At 49.9% G+C, this 21,317-nt stretch overlaps 1 protein-coding gene and 1 non-coding gene across 3 annotated transcripts; one reads left to right on the forward strand and one right to left on the reverse strand.

Annotated features, from left to right (window-relative positions):
* The first annotated feature begins 718 nt into the window (after nucleotides 1-718).
* On the forward strand, nucleotides 719-20,258 carry DENND2D (DENN domain containing 2D). 2 transcript variants are annotated; one of them, XM_005204089.5, is made up of 12 exons: nucleotides 719-829; nucleotides 5,394-5,569; nucleotides 6,448-6,560; nucleotides 7,245-7,314; nucleotides 7,998-8,075; nucleotides 9,351-9,491; nucleotides 11,615-11,763; nucleotides 14,963-15,140; nucleotides 18,205-18,246; nucleotides 18,607-18,691; nucleotides 19,030-19,269; nucleotides 19,741-20,258. In XM_005204089.5, exons 1-12 carry the CDS (start codon nucleotides 772-774, stop codon nucleotides 19,815-19,817), a joined length of 1,407 nt encoding a protein of 468 aa, XP_005204146.1. In that variant the 5' UTR covers nucleotides 719-771; the 3' UTR covers nucleotides 19,818-20,258.
* Nucleotides 12,437-12,509, reverse strand: TRNAG-UCC (transfer RNA glycine (anticodon UCC)). The gene has a single exon. It is a non-coding gene; the product is annotated as a tRNA-Gly (tRNA).
* Nucleotides 20,259-21,317: the final 1,059 nt, after the last annotated feature.

A 21,317-nucleotide genomic window follows, 5' to 3' on the forward strand; every position in this document is an offset into this window, starting at 1 on the left:
CACCATCCCTTACATTTACATCACAGAACAGTTTACAAAAAGCTTTCTATTCTTGACTTTCACGTCTCTGCCGTGGCAGGGTGGGGATTGCCCTCTTTTGACTGAACTGCCCAAGAACAGGCGGGATGGAGGGCAGGGTCCAGGCCCTAAGCCGCTTCTCCAGTCCCTCCTCAGGAGCCCACAGGGCTCCGGTCCTTTAATTGGATAAGTGGAATACGGAAAAGAGCAACGCAGGGAGGGATATGCGCCCCGCGGAGGACAAACACAGCGAGAGATCTGGAATTGGACAGAGGCTAAAGGCCTTGCAGGCGGTAGAGGTGAAAGGGTTGGAGAGGTGTGCAGTCGCTGAAAACTCCGTCTGGATTTACGTGCCCGAGCCACCTGGAAGGTGCACCGACGCTCACTGAGCGGGCACTCCCCGCGCTTGCCGCGGAGGTAGAGGGAGACTTCGTGGAGACGCGGGGCTGGGAAAGTCAAACTTTCCGGGGCGCCGCACGAAGGGTGGGAGCGAGGTGGTGCCGCCCCTCCGGGACGCGCGTCGGGTACCCTCTGTCACCGCACGCCGCCCCGCCTGGGGCCCAGGGAAGAGCGGTCCCGCCCAGGTGCGCCGGGGGTTGGGCCGGAGTCCGGAAGGTGCGCCGCCCCGCCCCGGGCGGGTTCCCTCGGCCTCCCCCCCCGCGGGAAAGTGAAAGTGTCGCGCCGGCGGAGGTCGCGCGTTGGGGGGCGGGGCCGCCACGGACCTGGGAGCGGGCGCCCGGCACCCGAGGGGCCATGGATGGGCTCGGCCGCCGCCTCCGAGCCAGCCTGAGGCTGAAGCGCGGCCGCTGGGGTTAGTGCCGGGCCGGGGCGCGTCCGGGCGAGGGCGCGGGGACGGCCGGGGGACCGCGGACCAGGACGGGAGGCGACGGGGGCGGGGGGCCAGGGCAGGGGTTGCAGAGGGTCGCGATCGATAGGGGAGCAGTCTGGGGGGCATTTCGGGGGCTTGGACAGGGGTCAGGCGAGCTAGAGAGAAAGGGCGCAGGTAGAGGTGGAAACGGGCGGATGGGGAAGGAAGGGGTAGGAGGTCAGAGGAGAAGCCACGCCAGCGAGGGTGAAGCGGAGGCTGTCAGCCAAAGGAAACCGCTGTGGGGCCCCGGGGCCACGTGTCCTTCCAGCCAGGAAGCTGGTGGGGCAACCGCAGGGTGCCTGCAGCGCCGGGGCCGCGGCGCCCTCACGGGAGACCCTGCCTCTGCCCCGGGCCGCCCACCGCCCTGCCCCGCCCCTCCCCAACCCTGGACTCCCCTCGTGGGAGCCCTCGATTCTGCCCGGTGCAGAGCCGCCGGCTACAAAACCTCTCTTCCCGGCTACGTCACCCCCGCCCCGCCCCCCAACCCGCACCCAAGGGCGAAGAGGAGACCTGGAGAATGTGACCTCTAGCAGAGCCGGGGTAGAGCCTGCTCAGATGCTTCCATAGAGCCTGGGAACCTGACAAGTCAAACCTCCCTTATCCCCGATCCCTCATTTAGAGAAGCGAAAAGGATTCCTCCCGTCCAGGGTTGTAGGAATTAAATTAGAAGTCAATATTCGTTTCCTTTCTACTCAGCTGGAGGACTGGGTTTTGGAAGGAAGAGAATTCAGAAATCATTTTCTTTCTTTTTTTTTTTTTTTATTCAGCAAACTTTTTTTTGCTGCTACCACTAGCCAGTCCTATGGCTCAGCAGCCACAATTTTACTCTGTCCAGAGGTCCCACCTTTTGAGAAGCAGGGAACCAATGGAAAAGTAGGGGTCATTCCCAGACAGCCCACCCCTTCTAACATTTGCAGTGAAAACAGTGAGTGAGACCTCCTTCTATTCCAAGCCCTGGAGGGGGAAATCAGTGCTCCTTCTGCCATTACCCCTGCCCCCCACCCCCAGCCCTGGCTGTTCTCACTGAACACAGGTTTTCATTATCTATCTGGTCATTCTACCTGTGCTGAGGCAGAGAGGTCAGAGACTATAGGTGGGGACAGAGCCCTGGGTGTGAGTGGTGGCAGGTGCAGAGGCAGGGTGGGGCTGGTGGCCTCTCTTCTCTGCAGAACACTGTCTTGGTGTCTCCTTGGTTTCTCTCAATCCTCAGAAGCCTGTGTGAATGGAAGGGTTGAGAGAGACCTGTGTGAATGGCTGCTTCTGCAACCCAGAGGAAACATTCCAGTTGTTACCAGAACAAGGCTGATAATTGTGACTGGAGGAGCTTCCTGGACAGTGAGGAACTGTAAGATGCACAGCCAGTATTACCTGTCCTGAGGTCTGGCATGCAGCCTGCAGAAGAGTGTGCTCTTTTCATCTTCTGTACTATTCTCCACCTTCCCTGGAGTTTCCCCTCCCTCTTTTGCCCTTTTGGTTCCAAGGCAACTGTGTGGTTAGGAGGATGTGCCTATGTGTGTCTGTGTGTGTGTGTGTGTTGTGTGTGCATGTGTGCGCGCACACAGGAGCAAGTATAAATCATCCTCCAGGGAGGAGTGGCAGTGCTCCTGGATTGAGAGCAGCTGAGCTAGAAGAGGAAGCTTTCAAGACCAAAGTCCCAGAAAGTCTCCTCACCTATATTCCAGCTGGTTCTGGGACTTTTCCTCAGAGGGCTGTGGGAGGGGCTTCCTGGTGGAGGAACAAGTGTAACCAGACTTCTGACTTCTCTAGAAAGGGTGGTTCCCTCCTGTACTTAAAATTCAGGATAATAATTCCTTTCCAGGGCTCTGGGGATTAAACAAGATTTTGTTGTTTAGTGAGAAGCCCTTAAATGAGATGACCCATTATAAACCTGTGTTTGATGGACCTTGTCTCTTCTGTTGTTAACTCCCTTTGAAAGGGAGAAGGAAGCAATCTTTTTTTCTTTTTTTTTGCTGGATTTCTTGGTCTGCAGCCCAAGAGTCCTTCTGTTTGAGTTTGTGAGTTTTGCTGTTCTCTTGGCTTTTCCGATAAAGCAGGAAGAAATGGGCTGAATATGCAACCCAAACGATTTAGGGAAAGAAATAATTTCCTTAGGTTCCAGAATGATCAGTGAAAAGATTTTGCTTCCCAAGGTCTTTTGCAAACAAGAGGCATCCCACATCTGTGAGATGTTTGGTGTGTACTGCATCCAGAAGGTAGGAGTATGAACATGAAACTCTCATAAGTCCCACCCCCAAGAGATTCTGTTGTATTCCCCAAGTAGTCCCTGAATTACCCTGTGCCTCAGTTTCCCCCTCTGATCAGGAGATGCCTGTTCCTCAGATTGGTGGTGAGTATTGTGCAGCCTGTCTGTACAGACTGCAAGTAATGTGTGGTGACAGATCTGAGTGTTCTGGGTCACTGTTCTCACCATTGCAGAGACTGTAACATTCTTATTTACTGTGACTGTCGTTCTCCCCTGGAGTCGTGGCTGGGCCACTGAACACCGGATTTTACTAGTCCACAGAAGTCAGGTCTGAAGCTATTAAGAGCAAGCAGCTGTCTCCCTTATTTCAGCACCTCACTTTTCTCCCAGAAGGCTATTGATTCTTTGCAGGAGTGGCAGACACTGGCATCAAACCCTTTTGCTGCCAGGCTCCTCTTAGGTACAGCATCTTGGCAAAAGTCCTTCTCTCTTACCATGTACATTTACACACTCAAGGGTTTATGTGAGAATCCCAGGTGATGGATTGCTATTCTGTCTCTCTTCCCCAACCTCCAGACACAGCTCACAGGAGCTCCAGGGGCCAGCTGTTCCGCTTTTAGCTTGTGTAGAACTGTTGACCTGGACCATCTGGGAAAAAAGACTGAGCAGGAGTAGGGGTGGGGTAGACACTTTCTATTCCACTGAATGCCCCTTAGGCTGCTGATGCAACCAGTCCCCTCCAGGGGACTGTTCAGGGAGACTGTAGGCCAGGGAGAATGTCCTAAGTCAGTGCTTTCTATCTGGGGGAGGGGTTCTCTGCTGGATCCCTGGCACAGCTTCCAGTGAGACAAGTCTGCCTTAGGACGTAGAGGGTAAGAGATGCACCATGGAAGATCCTGTTGAGATATCAGGAATTCTCCAGCCCAGAGATGGACTTTGTTCTCTATCTCCCCACCAGGAGAGGAGACTCTTAGGTTTGTGCTAATATCTAGGAATTGCTCTTGCTTGAACAATTTCTCCACCTAGATAATGGATGAGGTCAAGTCTATTGATGTTAATCAGGGGAGGCCGTGGCAACCTTGCTGCGAGGAGTCTTTGGTCCATGCTCTTGCTTGCAGTCTTGAAGTCCTAGACATCCCAGAGTGCAGCAGGGGGCAGTGCAGAGGTTAAGAAGTGAATGATCAGTTGTGGAGATTTATGATCCTGGTCCTGGGGCTGGTGAGGTCCGGTGCTCACAGTCTGATGTTATCAGGCATTCTTCCTTGTCCAGAGGTTGTACATAAATACATTGCACAACCTTCAGCCCGGAATTAAAAGCCCTTAGCCCAGAAGCAGCTGGGCTCTGGGGGTGTTTGCCTATGACCTTTTCTCTCACCACACCCTGGGGCTCTTGGGAGGAGCTGAGGTCTGAGCTGCAGTGCCAGGATGCTGCCTCTGTCGGTGCAGGCGTTTTGCTGCCTTCCTGGGTCCCGCCGCAGTCTTCTTGCTCAACCGTTGGGTGCACAGGATGGAAACAGCGCTCCCCTATTTGGAAGACAGCGCGTGGCTTGGCTGCATAGAGTCGTTGCTGGAGACTGAAACGGCAGGGGGTTTCTCAGGCTTTCTCTAGCCTGTCTGTATGGGAGGAAAGGGGGCACTTCATGCCTGACAGGCCCAAGAAGATGGAAAGACAAGCAGGAGGCGGGATCCTCAGTCGCTTCCGCAAACGACTGCCTCTACACCGAGCAGGTCTGGACTAGATTACCTACTTCCTTTTTTTCCAGGATGGCCCTCTTCGTTGGGGTTATTTCTTCCCCTTGAAATACTTCTTTTTCTTCTTCCTTTTATATCTCATCCTCCACTCGGTTCTCCCATGTGACCGAGCCGGGAGGTTTCCCCTGTTGGTTTTTAGAGCCGGTCATGCCCTCTGTGGGGGTTGGTGTGGTCACAGCCACGTGGCCCTTGGCCTGTTCTGATTGCCTGAGTCCAGGTTGACTTGGGGTGTGTATTGCTTCAGGTAGGCAGAATCTCTACTACCCTGGGGCTGCAGGCCTCCCAGGTAGCCTCCCCGGTACATTTCCTTGGCTTCTGAATCAGTGGTTTCTTTCCTTCTTTTGACTCCTGGTGATTCCACATGTTGCAGGCAGGCACAGAAACTGCCCATTTGGCTCTGAGCCCATGCTGGGATGTGAGGCGCTGGGCCGGCTCCGGGGACCTCGGCGTGGGCATGGCCGCCTGGAGGTGCGGAAGTTGCCAGAACCCCACAGCCTCCACTAGGACCCCAGATCAGTGAGATACCCATGGGCCCTGCTGTCTTGATTTCAGGACCTCCCCAGGAGAATCTGGGAGAAGTAGTGAAGGAACCAGAAAGAGCCCTGGAGCACTGTCTACCCAACTTTGCTGGAGGGCAGCACTTCTTTGAATACCTCCTCGTGGTTTCTCTCAAAAGAAAGCACTCAGGGGAAGATTATGAGCCCAGGATCATCTACCAGTTTCCCAAGGTAAGGACTGAAGGAAGGGGCAATGGGGGCCAAGGGTTCAGATGTTTGAGGGGCAATGGGGAGGGGTGTGCCCTCTCCTTCCCCTACCCACCCTGCCCGGGCTTCGCTGGAGCTGCCCTGAACTCACTGCTCCCATTTCCTTCAGACCCAGCCCTGTTTTCCATTATCATCCACAGAATCTAGGTCTGGCCTCTTTGTGGGGAACAGACCTAGGTTCCCTAGCCAAGAAACTAGGTTAGCTCTTCTGCCTTTGGGGGGGACCTTCTAGTACTTCCCAATTCCATCCTCAGCCACCCTGTTGAGAAGCTTACCTTCTGCCAGAGGTCCTTGCAGGAATCCCCTCCCTGGGGTGAGTGGGAGGGGAAGGGAAGGGCAGGCAGGCCCCAGCCCAAGCATCAGGCTCCTTCTTGTCTGGTCCTGCGGCGGGTGAAGGGGTGGGGTCAGGGCACCCTTCTCATTAACTCTGACGGTGAGGCAACTGAGCTGGTGGTGAGGCGACTGAGCTGGCCGCTTCTCTTCTCAGATGTGGTATCTCTCTGATGTGGTCCTTCCAGGAAGCTGGGTGGTCTCTGCGCCTTTCTGTATTCAGCGTGGTCCTGCCCCCCTTCCTGACCATGAACACCATTAAGGATACTGAAGTCCAACACAGGTTCATGTACTTGGCCTAGGAGTGGCTGTTTCAGCTGTGGGATTGTTCCAGCCTGACCCAGAATGCAGTCTGTGTGCAGTGATGGGCACAGAGGCAAGCTTTAAGTCCCACACCAGTGGAAAAGCTTCTCAGACTGCTTAGGAGCCTCCAAAGAAGCTCGCCAGACCCTAAGCCCTCTCCACCTGCTCCTACCTCCACACCCACCTGTCTCTTTTCCTATTCTTTGTAGCGAGAGAACTTGCTTCGGGGTCAACAAGAGGAGGAGGACCGGCTGCTCGGAGCCATCCCCTTGTTTTGCTTCCCAGATGGGAACGAGCGGGCCCCACTCACTGAGTGTCCCAGGTAATGGCTTGGCTCTGGGACAGGGGGCTGAGACTGGAGAAGGGAACGGTGTGAACCACGAAATTCCTGTGCCCCCTTCATCTGGATTTCTCACCAGCTTCCTTCCTGTTGGGGAGGGACTGGAGTTGATTTGTTTTTGAATATCTTGCCTGGGGTCTCTCGAGGCAAGAGATGTTAACTAAACAGATTAACCAGTCCCTTCTGTCCAGAGAGGGTGAGGTTCTCCTTCCTGTCCTAGAAACATTGTCACTGTGCTTTGACTGCCTCTGGCAGAAGACAGACACTAAAGAAGTCCTTTGGCCACTAATGAGATCCTTACATGGCAAAGCCCTTTATGCCGTGAGTCCTGGAATGTGACTGCCTGAGCTAAAATTTTGGCTTTACCACCTTGAGTTGAGTGACCTTGGATAAGAAATACTCCCTTAGAGTTTCAGTTTCTTCATCTTTGAAGGAGGCTTAGTAATTGAACCTTCCTCAAAGAGTTGTTTTGAGAATTAAATGAGATGATGCATTTAGAGCTTGACACCAGTAAGCACTTTACATAAACTGACTGGTGTTATGATTACTCTCGGGATCCATCAGCAGCTCCCTTGGCCCTCCTGTCCCCGCTCAGCCCCCCTGATGCCGACTGCCTTTCTGCTTTAGAACCTAGTACAAACCGGGTCCTTGTTTGCTCTTCCTCAGGGAGACCTTCTCGTTCGTTCTGACCAATGTGGACGGGAGCAGGAAGATTGGATATTGCAGGCGTCTCTTGGTCTGTGCAGCTCAGAACTGCCCCCTCCTCTCTGCATCCTATTCTCCCCCACAGCTGGGGTTGCTCCAGCCTCAGTAGCAAAAGCCAAGGCTCCTTGGCAGAGGTGGTTGTAAAGAGAGAGCACAGCCCAGCACCTGCTGCCATATTAGTGCCCTGTGCAACCTCACAAGAATGGAGACACACACCCCTCCTCACCTACAGGGCACCTTTGCTGCTGGGGTTGGGTCTTTACTCTGCCCAGCTTTCAACCATTCCCTTCTGTGGGATGCTTCATTCTAATCTGCTCTCCACCATCTCTATCTAGGCCTTGTTGCCTTGGCCCCTGGGCCCTCCCAGAGCCTAGCTTGGGATTGGGACCATGAGGTTCAATCCTTGGGTCTCCCCAAGTCACTTTTATAGCACACTGTCCCTAGCTGTTTCATGTCTCTACAACACACTTGCTCCCTCCTTGTCAACCCCTTGAGGGTGTTGGTGCTAACAGAGGCAGTGCTTGCCCGTAAGCCAACCAGCCCCCTCAAGGCCATGGTCTTTTGGTTTCTGTGACTGCTCTGGCCTTCCCAGCTGCCTGTCCCAGGAGTGGGATTCCCCCAGCCCAGCCCCCAGCCCTGTGCCCCACCAACCCCAGTTGGGCAGAGGCCTTGGAGAGGCTGCGACACTGAAGGAGCCTGTCTGTCCCTCCCCAGCCCGACGGCCATGGTCCTCGCCTCCCCAGGGTGTACTGCATCATCAGCTGCATCGGCTGCTTCGGCTTGTTCTCCAAGGTAGGGGTGGAACAGGATTCCTCCAGTCCTGTCAGGCCTGTTTGGCCTCCAGCTCTGGCCTGGCTGCCTGCCCTGCCTGGACTCCTGGCGCTCCTCCCCGACATTCGGGGTCAGGCGAGGCACTCTGGAGACACTCAGGCAGAGAGGGGCGTGGGCTTCACCTGGCTTTAGAGAAAAGTAGGAACTGAACCTAGTAGACTGTCTCCCCTGCAGAGAGTTCACTGCCCCTGAGTCTAGGCAAGGTAAGAAAGCAGCTGAAGTAGGACATGAGAAGAGCTACAGGTTAGAAATTGGGAGTTTCAGCTTCCTCATCTGTCAAATGCAGGTAATGATGCCTCATCTTCCTGTCTCATGGGTTGATGTGAGGTGCAGATGGCATGATATATGGAGAAGACAGAATGCTAAACAAATATAAAGACAATTATACAACGGGGCTTGAGGGACTCCCTCTGATTCCTTCCAGGATAGAGGGGAAGTTGAGGTCTTCTTGTGCCAGGACACCTGAGCCGGGGTTAGAAAGGAGTCCTTCAGGATGGGTGGGGCATGTCTTTTTCTTCTTCTTTGTTGTTGTTTTAGTCGCTAAGTTGTGTCCGACTTTCTTGTAACCCTGTGGACTGTAGCCCTCCTCTATCCATGGGATTTTCTAGGCAAGAATACCGAGTGGGTTGTCATTCCTTCTTCAGGGGATCTTCCCAACCCAGAGATTGAACTCGAATCTTCTGCATTGGCAGGTGGATTCTTTACAATTGAGCGACCAGGGAAGCCCATGGGGCATGTCTTAGTAGCCAAGAAAGGGCTCTGCCCCAGACAGACTCCTTGGGGGATGAAGGCAATAAACTCCATCAGCCTTTGCTTGGGCGGATGGTTCATCTGTGTAGGGTTCTGCAGATGGAGGCCGTCCCTGGCCCTGGGGTGTCTCCAGTAGAAGTTGGAGGTCAGAGTGGCACCCAAAAGGCCCAGCTTCTAGGCCTCAGCTAGCACAAATGAACATGGTACCATCATGAATGAGGAGTTTACTCTAGGATGACTTCCTGGAGAAGGCAGTTCAGGTTGACGTTAGGAGAAGGGAGGAATATGAAGTGGCAGAGAGAGGATGAAAAGAAGAAGGCTAGGAAAAACATCAGGTCTTGAGCAGGAGATAAACAGCAGACTGGTTTCTGCCAAGAGGAAAGAACCCAGTTAAGGATTGGCCGGAGCAACCTTACACATGCGATCTTGGCTGGCAGCCCAGGAGCATCCCTCGAGTTATGTCTCCTGTGGTTCTTTTCCATACAGATCCTGGATGAAGTGGAAAAGAGGCATCAAATCTCCATGGCCATCATCTACCCATTCATGCAGGGCCTCCGAGAGGCAGCTTTCCCCGCTCCTGGGAAGACTGTCACCCTCAAGAGCTTCATTCCTGACTCAGGCACTGAGGTGGGTGAGCAAAATGGGGGAGACCCTCTCTGGGTGGAGGGGGCAGGTTCCAGCAGCACCTCCCATCACAGTGTGCCCATTTACCAGGTTAACATTCTAAGAAACTGAGCTAGGCAGGGACTGGCACTTGGCTAAAATTATTGGCAGAACTTAAACCCCAGTTCTCTGATTTCCTCAACCTGATACTCACAAAGACCTAGTTACTGTTCAAGTAACCAAGATCTTTTTTTTTTTTTTATAATAAACTATGGTAAGTGGAGGCTCCCAGTACTAGAATGGCCTTTGCCTCCAGTTCCCAAACTGCCGCTCTTCACCATTACCTCCCTTATCTCCCTGTGTCTGTCCTTTATCCCTACCTATGGCTTCCACCTGTCTTTTTCTTATCACCCATCCCCACCCCTGAGTCCCCACCCACTTGATACTGGGGATGCTATTTCTTTAAGACACTAAACAGACAAAGCAGCAAGTAGAACATTGTTTTAAGAATCCCAGTCTTGACCCCTGGTATTCCGGATATTCTGTGTGTCCCTCTGAACTTTGGCTTTCCCATATCAGAATAACAGGAGGGGTTAGGCATCTTCACTTACTCAAAAAAAAAAAAAAAAAAGTGTGGAAGGCTTGCTAGGCCCCAAGTTGTACTATTTTCCGGCTTGTTGTTGTTGTTGAATCACTAAGTTGTGTCCAGCTCTTTGTGAGCCCATGGATTGCAGCATGCCAGACTTCCCTGTCCTTCACTATCTCCCTGAGTTTGCTCAAAGTCGCGTCCATTGAGTTGGTGATGCCATCCAACCATCTCATCCTCTGTCACCCACTTCTCCTCCTGCTCTCAATCTTTCCCAGCATTGGGTTCTTTTCCAGTGAGTTAGCTCTTCCCATCAGGTGGCCAAAGTATTGGAGTTTCAGCTTCAGCATCAGTCCTTCCAATGGATATTCAGGATTGATTTCCTTTAGGATTGACTGGTTTGATCTCCTTGCAGTCCAAGGGGCTCTCAAGAGTCTTCTCCAACACCACAGTTCAAAAGCATCAATTGTTTGGTGCTCAGCCTTCTTTATGGTCCAACTTTCACATCCATACATGACTACTAGCTTTGACTATACAGACCTTTGTCAGCAAAGTGATATCTCTGCTTTTTAATACACTGTCTAGGTTTGTCATAGCTTTCTTTCAAGGAGTAAGCATCTTTTCATTTCATGGATGCAGTCACTATCCACAGTAATTTTGAAGCCCAAGAAAATAAAGTCTGTCACTGTTTCCATTTTTTCCCCCTCTATGTGCCATAAAATGATGGGACCAGATGCCATGATCTCAGTTTTTCAAAAACTGTTGAGTTTTGAGCCAGCTGTTTTCTGGCTACAAAATGGTAAATAAAACAAGTGTGGTTCCTGACCTCATGGAGCTAAAAGTCTACTGGGGAAGACAGACTTAAATAAACACACAAATAAATAGATCATTGAAAATTATATTTATGGAAGGAAAAGAAAACAGGATGCTACATGAGAAAATGATAAGAAACGTGTGTTGCATTAGGTGGCCAAGGAAGGCTTCTGAGATATAAAGGAGGATAAGAATGAAGAGAGAAAATACTGTAAGTCAACTACATTTCAATGAAAAACTAGTTAACTAATTAAAAAAAAAAAAAAAAAAGAATGAGGAACTTCCCTGGTGATCCAGTAGCTAAAACTCCATGCTCCTGATACAGGGGGCCCAGGTTCATTCCCTGGTCGGGGAACTAGATTCCACATGCTGCAACTTAAACTCAGTGCAGCCAAATAAATAAATAAAACAAAATAAATATTTTTTTTTAATGAAAGGCAACCTAGGGGAGGGAAGTACCTCGGGCAGAAAAGAAGGAAGGCACGCTGAAGGAACAGAAGGGAGCTGATGTGGGGAAGCCAGGTGGTGGAGGTGGTGAGGGAGGCAGGTGCTGTGGGCCACACAGAGGTTTACAGCAACATCACCCTCCGAGCAGAGGGAAACCATGGGTGGATTTTTAGTAGCAGGGAGGTAGGATCAGATATACTCTTTTGGGGAGGATAGGGTAGAGGTGGGTAGAGACCCAGCTTTCTGGGGCTTGTGTGATTTTTCAGTGTGGTAACACCCTCTCTCTCTGGTTTCCCGACAGTTCATTTCCCTGACACGGCCCCTGGATTCCCACCTAGAGCATGTGGATTTTCGTTCTCTCATGCGTTGCCTCAGTTTTGAGCAGATTCTTCAGATCTTTGCCTCTGCAGTGCTGGAAAGAAGAATCATCTTCTTGGCAGAAGGTCTCAGGTTGGTGCAGTCACTGAGCAGCTCGCCTGAACTGACCGGCATCCCTGGGTTCCAGGGGACAGACAGGACGGTCCTCCAAGGAACTCAGGCTGTAGGACCTGTGTGCTCACCTTTCCTCCACACTGTCTTGATCTACACTAAAGCCTAGAAAATAGCTGCTGTAATAGCTGTTGTAATTCCCTGTTCCTGCCTCCAAACTTGATTGCTGCCTAAGCCTGAAGGAGGTTTGTGATTTAGCTCTGAGAAGGGCATGAAGCATTCTTGTGACAGCCTAGGAGAAAACCAGTTAGGGTGGATGCAGAGGATTCTGCTCCTGAAAGGCTAAGGGAGGACAGGGCAGGAAGGTGTATGTACAATGGTATGGAGGTCAAACCCATTATCCTAGTGGCAAACACACCTCATTTGTCCATTTATTTACTCATTCAACAAACACTTAATGTGTGTCAACTGTTAACCAGATGCCAAGCATGAGGGAGATACAGATAAACAAAAGATGGTCCTAGACCTAAAGCGGATATAGACTTACTCCTGATTGAAAGGAAGCACAAGTGTAGAAATCAGCAGAACAATTCAAGGTCTTTTCTTCTACCTTTAGCAACATGGTGTTCCTTAGGTTAGTTTCTTAACTTTTATTTTTTTATTTTATGGATGGATGGGCGTGTGGGATCTTTAGTTCCCCGACCAGGGATCGAACCTGTACCCTTTGCATTGGAAGTGCAGAGTCTTAACCACTGAACCACCAGGGAAGTCCTTAGTTTCTTAACTTTTTGAAGTCGTGATCTCCTTATCTGTAATTGGACAGATCAACTGTGTCTACCTCATAAGAGTGTAGTAAGGATTAAATGAAATAATGCACTTTAGGTACCTAGCACCCTGCCAGGCCCACTGGTAAATGCCAGTTGTTTTTCTTAATAATAATTTCATAGTTGAGTATATCCCTGTATAGTGTATAGCTGAAGCAGAATACTATCATATCTTGGTCTCTGCCTCTTAGAGGCTTCAAGTCTGGTTAAGACATGGGGAGATACGTGACAGATGGAGACAGGAGAAAAATTTTAAGACAGTAGAAGGTTGGCTCATTTATGTCTGTGGATGGAGAAAACTGCTTATGTTGAGCTGACAATCCTGGTTTTATCTTTTAGGAAAGAAGAAGGAAAGGACTTTAGGGACCCAAATGTTAGACCAGATGGTCAGGTGAATGTCAAGAGTTTTAAAGGAAAGGAAGTTTGGGTAGGCAGTGGGGTCTGTGGGTTGAAAATTCTGTAAAAATCAGTGATAACCAAAAAGGCACCGTGTGTGCAATACAAAGTTGCTTCAGTCATGTCCAACTCTTTGCAACCCTATGAGCTGTAACCTGCCAGGCTTGTCTGTCCATGGGCTTCTCCAGGCAAGAATACTGGAGCGGGTTGCCAGGCCCTCCCCAAGGGGATCTTCACAACCCAGGGATAGAACCCACATCTCTTGTCTCCTTCATTGGCAGATGGGTTCTTTACCACTAGCGCCACCTGGGAAGCCCCAGAAGGCACCAGTTGTGGGCTAATCTTTGTGGGAAGCAGTGCAAATCTCTTGCTTTAGACATAGCTCTTCCTCTCTTGGCCCTGTAGGGCAGGGATCCCCAACCTCCAGGCACCGGTCCATGGCCTGGTAGGAACTGGACCATGCAACAGGAGGTGAGCAGCGGAGTAAAGCTTCATCTGTATTTACAGCCACTCCCCATCACCACCTGAGCTCTGCCTCCTGTCAGAGCAGCGGTGGCATTAGATTCTCATAGGAGCACAAACCCTACTGTGAACTGTGCATGCGAGGGATCTAGGTTGCATGCTCCTCATGAGAATTTAATGCCTGATGATCTGAGGTGGAACTGAGGCAGTGATGCCAATGCTGGGGACCTACTGCAAATACAGATTATCATTAGCACGATAAATATAATGTGCTTGAATCATCTTGAAACCATCCCACCCCTCCCCCGCAACCCCAGCCCTTGGTCTGTGGGAAAAAAACTGGTTACTGGTACCAAAAAGTTTGGGGATTGCTGCTGTAGGGAATTGAGAAGTTTCTGTTGTGGCTAGAGCTGGAATTCTGGCTTTTGCCCCCTAGGATCAATGTTTAGAAAGTGAAGGGGACTCCAGGTGTCAGCTGGCCTGGACACGGGCAAAGGTTGGCAGGACTCACCTCTAAGGCGTTAACTTTCTTCAGGGAAACCCCACCACTCCCCACTTCCTTCCTACACTGAGTATTTCAGATCTCTGCCACTCAGCCAGGAAAGGGACTTCCAGTCAGCCTAAGCCTTGGCTAGACTCTCAGAGACTCCATCTTTCTAACTCAGGAAGTGCTAGCTTGATACGAAGAATTGAAACAAGGTTTCCGCATCTGTGTTTTTGTTGGCCTTGGCTTTGGGGCAGTTTGGAGAAATGAAGAGCCACTAAAGCTAGTGGAGAATAGAGAAGACAGGGAAGGTGTGTGTGTTGAGGGGGTTAAAGGGAGGGGGCATGAGGGGACTTGGGTCTGAGTTGTGACTTAGGCAGTAATTACACAGGGAATGCTTCCTTGGAAAGGGTGGAGGAGTCCTCTTGGGGGGACTTTCCGGGTGGGAATTGCTGATCAGAGGTTCCTGGAATCCAGGAATTTCCCAAGCAAGCTCAGGCACCAACCTGATAAGTTTAAATAACCATGAGTGGTCAGAGGGAGCCCTGAGAGTTGAAGCCTGGGGATGAGAGATAAGGAGGAAATAGACTTGACCTCTCTGCTGCACTCCAGTGTCTACATGTTTGTCTCCTTAACTACACTGTGTGCCTTAAAAGCAGGGCTGGTCTTTTGCTTCCTGGTATCCACATCCCTAGCACAGTAGTGAGCATAAAGAAGGGACTCCATCAATGATCAATTACCTCATAGATGGGAGACATTTCCTCTTCCTCCTCCTCTCTTTAAAGACACTCCCTCCACCCCACCCCCAGTGGAAAAGAATCACATAGAGGCCCCATACTTGACGAGAGGAGCCTCAGCCTCTTCTGGTTTCTACCCCTCCCCTCCCAGCTTCAGGTAGCCCAAGCTCTGTGACCGGCATGGCTCCCAGACTTGCTATAGTTCCGGCACAGCCAGCATGAGCAACTGCTGTCAATGGCGGGCGGTGGGGAGGTGGCATGGGGGTGGGGGCCTAGGCAGGCCCTTCTGACTCTCACTTTCTGTGCCCTGTCCCCAGCACCCTGTCTCAGTGCATCCATGCTACTGCCGCGCTGCTCTACCCCTTCAGCTGGGCCCACACCTACATACCTGTGGTCCCCGAGAGCCTGCTGGGAACTGTCTGCTGCCCCACTCCCTTCATGGTTGGAGTCCAAATGCGCTTCCGGCAGGAGGTTTTGGACAGCCCCATGGAAGAGGTACGATGCAGCAAGAAGGGGGCCTGATTTGGAGCCAGGCAGACCTGGATCCAGATCCCACCTCTGCTGCTAATAGCTGTGTGATTTTGTGGCAAGTTGCTTAACCTCTTTAAGCCTCGGCTTCCTCATCTGTAAAAATGGAATGGCAACACTTAGACCCTAAAGATCCTAGGGGAAAAAAATCAGCATAAAGCACCTAGCCTGGTGCCTGACATATAGCTGATACTCAGTAAGTGCCTGCTCCCTTCTCTGAATGATTTCCCTTTGGACTTAAGGGGCAGCACATGGCTTATTTGGGCTTCGCCCAACTGTACTAGGCTAGCTAGTCCTAGTGAGCAGGCCCTGGGTGTCTCATTTTTCTTCTGAATGGATAAGCACAGCTGGTCTGTACAACACACACCCCACTGGAATTTATTCACATTGCTTGGAAGTGAACTAACAGTCTTCCTGGAAACAATGAGTTTTGAAAATGCAGATTTTTTTGTAGTAGGGGTCATCCTTCCAATTAGCTTAGAGCTCAGTTGGTTAATGAAAATATTGGTCCAAATCCCCTTTGATTTTGTCAGCCTCTTGAGTCTTGGCAGTACCCCAGATACACCAAAGAGCTCGGTGGTGAGAATGGGTGTTAATTACATAAACCTACCTCCAGTGGTGGAAAAACAACTTCTGCTTTGCTTGAGTTGTCAATAGAAACTTTCAAGAGATAGAACATTACTATAATCTCAAGCCAAAAGAGCTACTTAGGTTGGTCTGGCTAACCACCGACTCCCTCTGTGTAGACAGAAAGGGAAGAGGCAGAGCCTCGAAGTAAGCTACTGGAGGCATGTGACAAGTCCTAGTGGGAGGACTTCCTCCATTTATATAAGAAATAACCAAGGTCCAGAGAGCTCAATCCACTTATCGAGGCTGCACAGGCAATGCCTGAATCTAGCAGAGACAGAAGCAAAGCACCTCTTCCGCAGTGCTGCCGGGAAGAAGCAGGCTGTTTCTCTTCCTTGTCTCCCCAGCCCGCCCTGCCGTCCTCAGAACTGCTGAGCACACATGCCCTTTGAGCCAACCTCTGCCTTGTGACTAACTGGGACAGAGTGTCAGCCCCATGTTTAGTAATACGACTCAATAAGTGTCCCAATCCCAGAAGTTATGAAACTTCCTGATGCTGCAGCGCCATCTTCTTGGACGCTGTGATTTCTCCCCCAGTGGCCTGGCGGGAAGACATCCCAAGGCTAGTCAGACTCCAGCTTGTGCTGTCCAAGAGCCCCAGCTGATGAAATGGGCAGAGGGTAGGGATGGGAGACGGCTAGGGGTCAGGGAGAGAGATGGGGCATTCTTTGATTCCCAGGTCAGCTCTTTGGAAGGGCTCCTTGGACAGACAGTAATATACTCAAGTACTGGAAAGATTTCTGGGAACAACTTTAGAAAGAAATTCTTTACACATGCTCTTACCTCCCAGCCCACAAAGTGAACAGCCTGCCCTAAATGAAGGCATCTCAGCCTATGTATACAAGTGGTTTCACGCCTGAACTAGTTCAACTTTTCTCCCCTGATGATGGATAATTACAGTGCCTGCTCTGTCTTTTGGCACACATTCCTATTTCTCTCTTCTTTTTATTTGGGAGAAGGGTGCATGGAGGGATCCCTCACCAGAGGGACCCAGCAGGCATTTAAATGGCCAACACAGGCTTTGGGGGATTATGATAAACTGCTGAGCACCTGCCTTGCCTAAAGGAGGCAGCTGTAACTCAGTTCCCTCTGAATGTGGATCAGTGTTAGAACTCCTGACTTTTCCAGAGAAGCCCTAGATCCAAATTCTGTGTGGAATGTTTTAATTTAAATATTGGAAACTAATTCAATGATTTGAAAATTCTCTGAGTCTCAAAGAAACAGGTCTGTAGGTTGGAATCTAACTGGCAGGATGCGTATTGGTCATCTCTAGTCTAGACTAAAGGCCCCTTAGGCAGTGATGGAGCTGATACTAGAACTCAGGTTCCCCAAGTTCCAGCCCTGTGCTTGTCCTACCTGCACCCTACCAACATGTGATTACTGCCTCTCCTTCCCTCCTCCTTTTGTCCCCAGGCTTATTTTCTCCTCTCGCTCTTCCCTGCTGGAAGGTCCAAAGCTCTTGTGGGAATTTTAATAATTTTTACTTATATATTTTTGGCTGTGCTGGGTCTTCATTCCTGTGTGGGCTTTTCTCTTGTGGTTGCAGAGAGTGGGGGGCTACTCCATAGTTCTGGTGCATGGGTTTCTCATGGTGGCGGCTTCTCTTGTTGCAGAGCACAGGCTCTAGGGCATGCAGGCTTCAGTAGTACAACACCTGGGTTCAGTAGTTGTGGCACATGGGCTCAATTGCTCTGTGGCATGTGGGACCTTCCCTGAATCAGGGATCGGACCCGTGTCTCCTGTGCTGGCAGGCAGATTCTTTACCACTGAGCCACCAGGGAAGCCCTGTGGGAGTTTTAAAAATGGAATTCTAGGCAATTGTACATAAAGTTGTTGTAAGCATTAAAAAAAAAAAAAATCAAAAGATGCCCATCCCTGTCCTAAAGCTCACCAGAGGGACGGGAACTGAAGAACTGTAGGAAGAATGATGCGCTACCAAAGACAGCACAACACAGGCTTGGAAACTGGCGCTACTCTTTGATAGCAGTATCACCTCAGGCAGTTTAACTTCTTTGGGTATTTCCTCACCTGAACAGGCACAGTATCTGCCTCTACAGGAGCATTGGGAAGATTAAATGAGATAAGATGTGCAGAGCACAGTGTATGCCATTTAATGCTTCATACATAGAAGTTATAACTATGATCAATGCTTTTTTATTAAGAGAGTGACTGGCTTCATTTACCCATATTGTATACCCCATCTTCCTTAGCTCTCTCCCCTATTTCCTGCTTCCTATACCCTCATACCCTTTTCTCAGGAAAGAGTGGGTGGTGAGAAAGGAGTGTAGCAGACAGGAAATGAGAACTGAAGATGCTGATTTTGTTGTTACTTGGGCTGAAAGGTACAGCAACAGGCAGAAACAGAGAAAGGGGAAGAAACCAAGCTGTCCCATTTTTATTTCAGGTCCTGTTGGTGAATCTTTGTGAAGGAACCTTCTTAATGTCAGTAAGTGTCTGGGTTCAGATCCCTTGCAGACCCACAACCAACTCACTTGCTCTTGGCTCATCAAAGTTCCACTACTTTAACAAACTTTAAGTATGCTAACAAGACTTCACCTCTCTCAAGGAGAGTGTGACTTCACAAGGCAGTCAGCGTTAGTGCTTTTAGAGCAAGGACATAGACCGCGTACCAGAGGGACAGAGACTTCCTAGTGTTTAGAGTTGAAGCTTCTGTTGTTTCTCTTGTATGTGGCCAATTATTTGGGGGTGGAATGGGGTGTAGAATTCATGCCTCACATTCTCTGTCAACACTTCACACCTCCTCCCTGACTGCTTGACCTCTGAGCTGACTCTGTCCTCTCCCTAGGTTGGTGATGAAAAAGACATCCTACCACCCAAGCTTCAGGATGACATCTTAGAATCTCTTAGTCAGGGCATCAAGGAGTCACAGAGTAAGTCCCAGGTCCCTCTTATTCTGGCTTTCTCCAAAGAGTTTAAGGGCATGATTCCCAACAATTCCCTTCTAAAACTAAAAGGAATTCACTCCGCAGTCCTGGGCTAGTCCCAGAGGCCTTGATCCTAAAGGGCAAGTATGAGATTTTACTCTTCCTAAGCAATGGTGAACCCGTCTCCAGTCTTACATTTTCATCAACCATTAATTATGAACCCTGCCTCACCCCACCCCTTGACCCAAGAGTTTTCAGCCTGCAATGAAAGCCACTTGGAGGTAAGGGTGGGTAGTTTTAATCCTTCTGCTACCCCTGAGATGGTCTCTTTATATCCCCTGCAGCTTCTGAACAAATCAATGAGCATGTTTCAAGGCCTTTTGTGCAGTTCTTTGTCAAGACTGTGGGCCACTATGCTTCCTACATCAAGCGGGAGGCGAATGGGCAAGGCCGCTTCCAAGAACGGGCCTTCTATAAGGCTCTGACCTCAAAGGCCAACCGCCGGTTTGTGAAGAAATTTGTGAAGACACAGCTCTTCTCCCTTTTCATCCAGGAAGCCGAAAAGAGCAAGAACCCTCCTGCAGGTATTCAGTGAAAGCTCCCTATCAACCCAAGCCCAGAGGGTCACTGCCTGCAAATCAGGTGTGGTCCTAGGAGGGGAGGGAAGGGCACTTCTAAGAGAGGTTCACAGAAATAGCTGTGATTTTATCAAATGGGGTTGGAAAGAAAGGTCCTGAAGCCTAAGAAAATGCCTCTGAGGCTGACGTTTTGTAGACGTTGCTCTGTTCATCAGCCAGTAGGAGGATCTTTGCTTTCTGTTTTAGTCTAGAGCTAATTCCTACTAATTATTCTGTTTTAGGACCCCTTAGAAGCCTAATCGAATACCTAGATCTACAAAGGCCTAGGATGGCATGGGGATCCTGGCGGGAATGTGGGTATAGTGGGCGAGCATGGGCAGCAGACATTGAGAGTATCTCTGACCCTTGTTCTTGAGCTCATCTTAGTCTGCCTGGCCAGATTAGCTGCCTCTAATACCTATATCTCTAACACCACAGATTATTTCCAAAAGAAAATACGTGAATATGAGGAACAGAAGAAACAGAAGAAACCAAAGGAAAAGACTGTGAAATAAGAGCTGTGGTGAACAGGACTGCCTAGACCTATGGGCCAGTAGTGGACTTTGACCCCTGCCAGCACGGTATGATGTGAAGCTCTCAGTCAATAGAATCCACAGCCTTCTTCAGAGTCCTGGTAACCAGGTCTTGCTTCAAGTTGGTGTCTTGAGTTTGGGATTTCTGAAATCAGCTTTCTCAAGACTTTGGAAGGCTCAGACCTCTGTGCTCACAGAGCTGGGCACATAGCTGCCTTTTATGCAGAGGTGACACAGGGCAAGAAACAGTAGTAGAGGTGGTGTAGAGCCCCAGAAGTTTCTGGAACTGCCCTCTCCCAAGAAGCACTATTACAAAATCCTCTACAGAGAAACAAGTTGTCGCCCAAATGTTGTTTCTTCACATATAAACAGAGGTCTGTGGACATGTGAGGATAAGAATAAAGACAAAAATCTTGCTCTTTACATGTGTATCTCTGGCTTCCACTGTGGAGAGATAACCAGCAAAACAAGGCAAGAGATGTGAGAATAAACTGGACTAGATGCAGAGGACTGGCAACAGTGCCCAGAATTCTGGTGCTGTGTCTGGGAATGATGGGCACCAGGAGAGCCTTCTGCTAGAAGAGGTGAGGGATACTGGTAACAACAGCAGCAGTACTGAGGATACAGCAGTGGTTCTTGGTTCAAGTTAGGTGTGCTTTCCAGCATCCTGGGGCGAAAGGCTGCTAGCCTTTCATGAAATATTTGAAATTGAGAGTGACTTGACAGTAGGAATCTCAGCTGAAGAAGTCAGTGAAGAACACTACATTGTTTCCATCAATAGGTCTGTCTGGCCATCACTTCCAGTTTGGAACGTTCCGTTTTAGACATCCTACTTCCAACTTCATTATTTTGAGAAGCCAGTTCAACTCTTTGGCCAAGGGCAGAGGGATCTCCACATTGACATTTTTTTCTCTCGGAAGAAAAGAGAATCATCATCTTAAAAGTCCAAAGTTTAGTAGTCACCTGGTCCCTCTTCCCTCTGTATCTCTATTGACAGCTTCTGTTTAAATACTGTAAGGGATGGGAAACTTTTAGAAGCATCCTGTTTTTCAAAAATTCCGTCTTTTTAATGTGTGTATGTGTGGGTGGCCCTCAGAGGCCCCTGGATCCTGTACAGAGAACACAAATGTTGTTGCAGGATGGAATAGGAGACTGGGGTTACCAAATTGAAGTTCAAGTCAATATAATTTCATTTCAGGGGCACAGAGACCTGCTGCAGGGGGCACGTTCTACTGTCCACATGCCACCCCAAACTAGGCTGCTACTCTTCACAGCTTTCAAGAATTAGTGTACTTTTTTAGGTAGTTTATGCCAGTGGTTCCTAATCCTAGTTGTATCTCAGGACTGGAATCCTGGGGAGCTTATAAAAATATGAGGCTCCATCTTTAACCTACAAAATCATCATTAAAGATAGGACCTGGGAACCTATATTTTTAAAACTTCTTCAGCTGATTCTGACATCTAACCAGGTATATAATATGC

The sequence above is a fragment of the Bos taurus genome, chromosome 3 (assembly GCF_002263795.3).
Source record: "Bos taurus isolate L1 Dominette 01449 registration number 42190680 breed Hereford chromosome 3, ARS-UCD2.0, whole genome shotgun sequence".
Classification (NCBI taxonomy): domain Eukaryota; kingdom Metazoa; phylum Chordata; class Mammalia; order Artiodactyla; family Bovidae; genus Bos; species Bos taurus.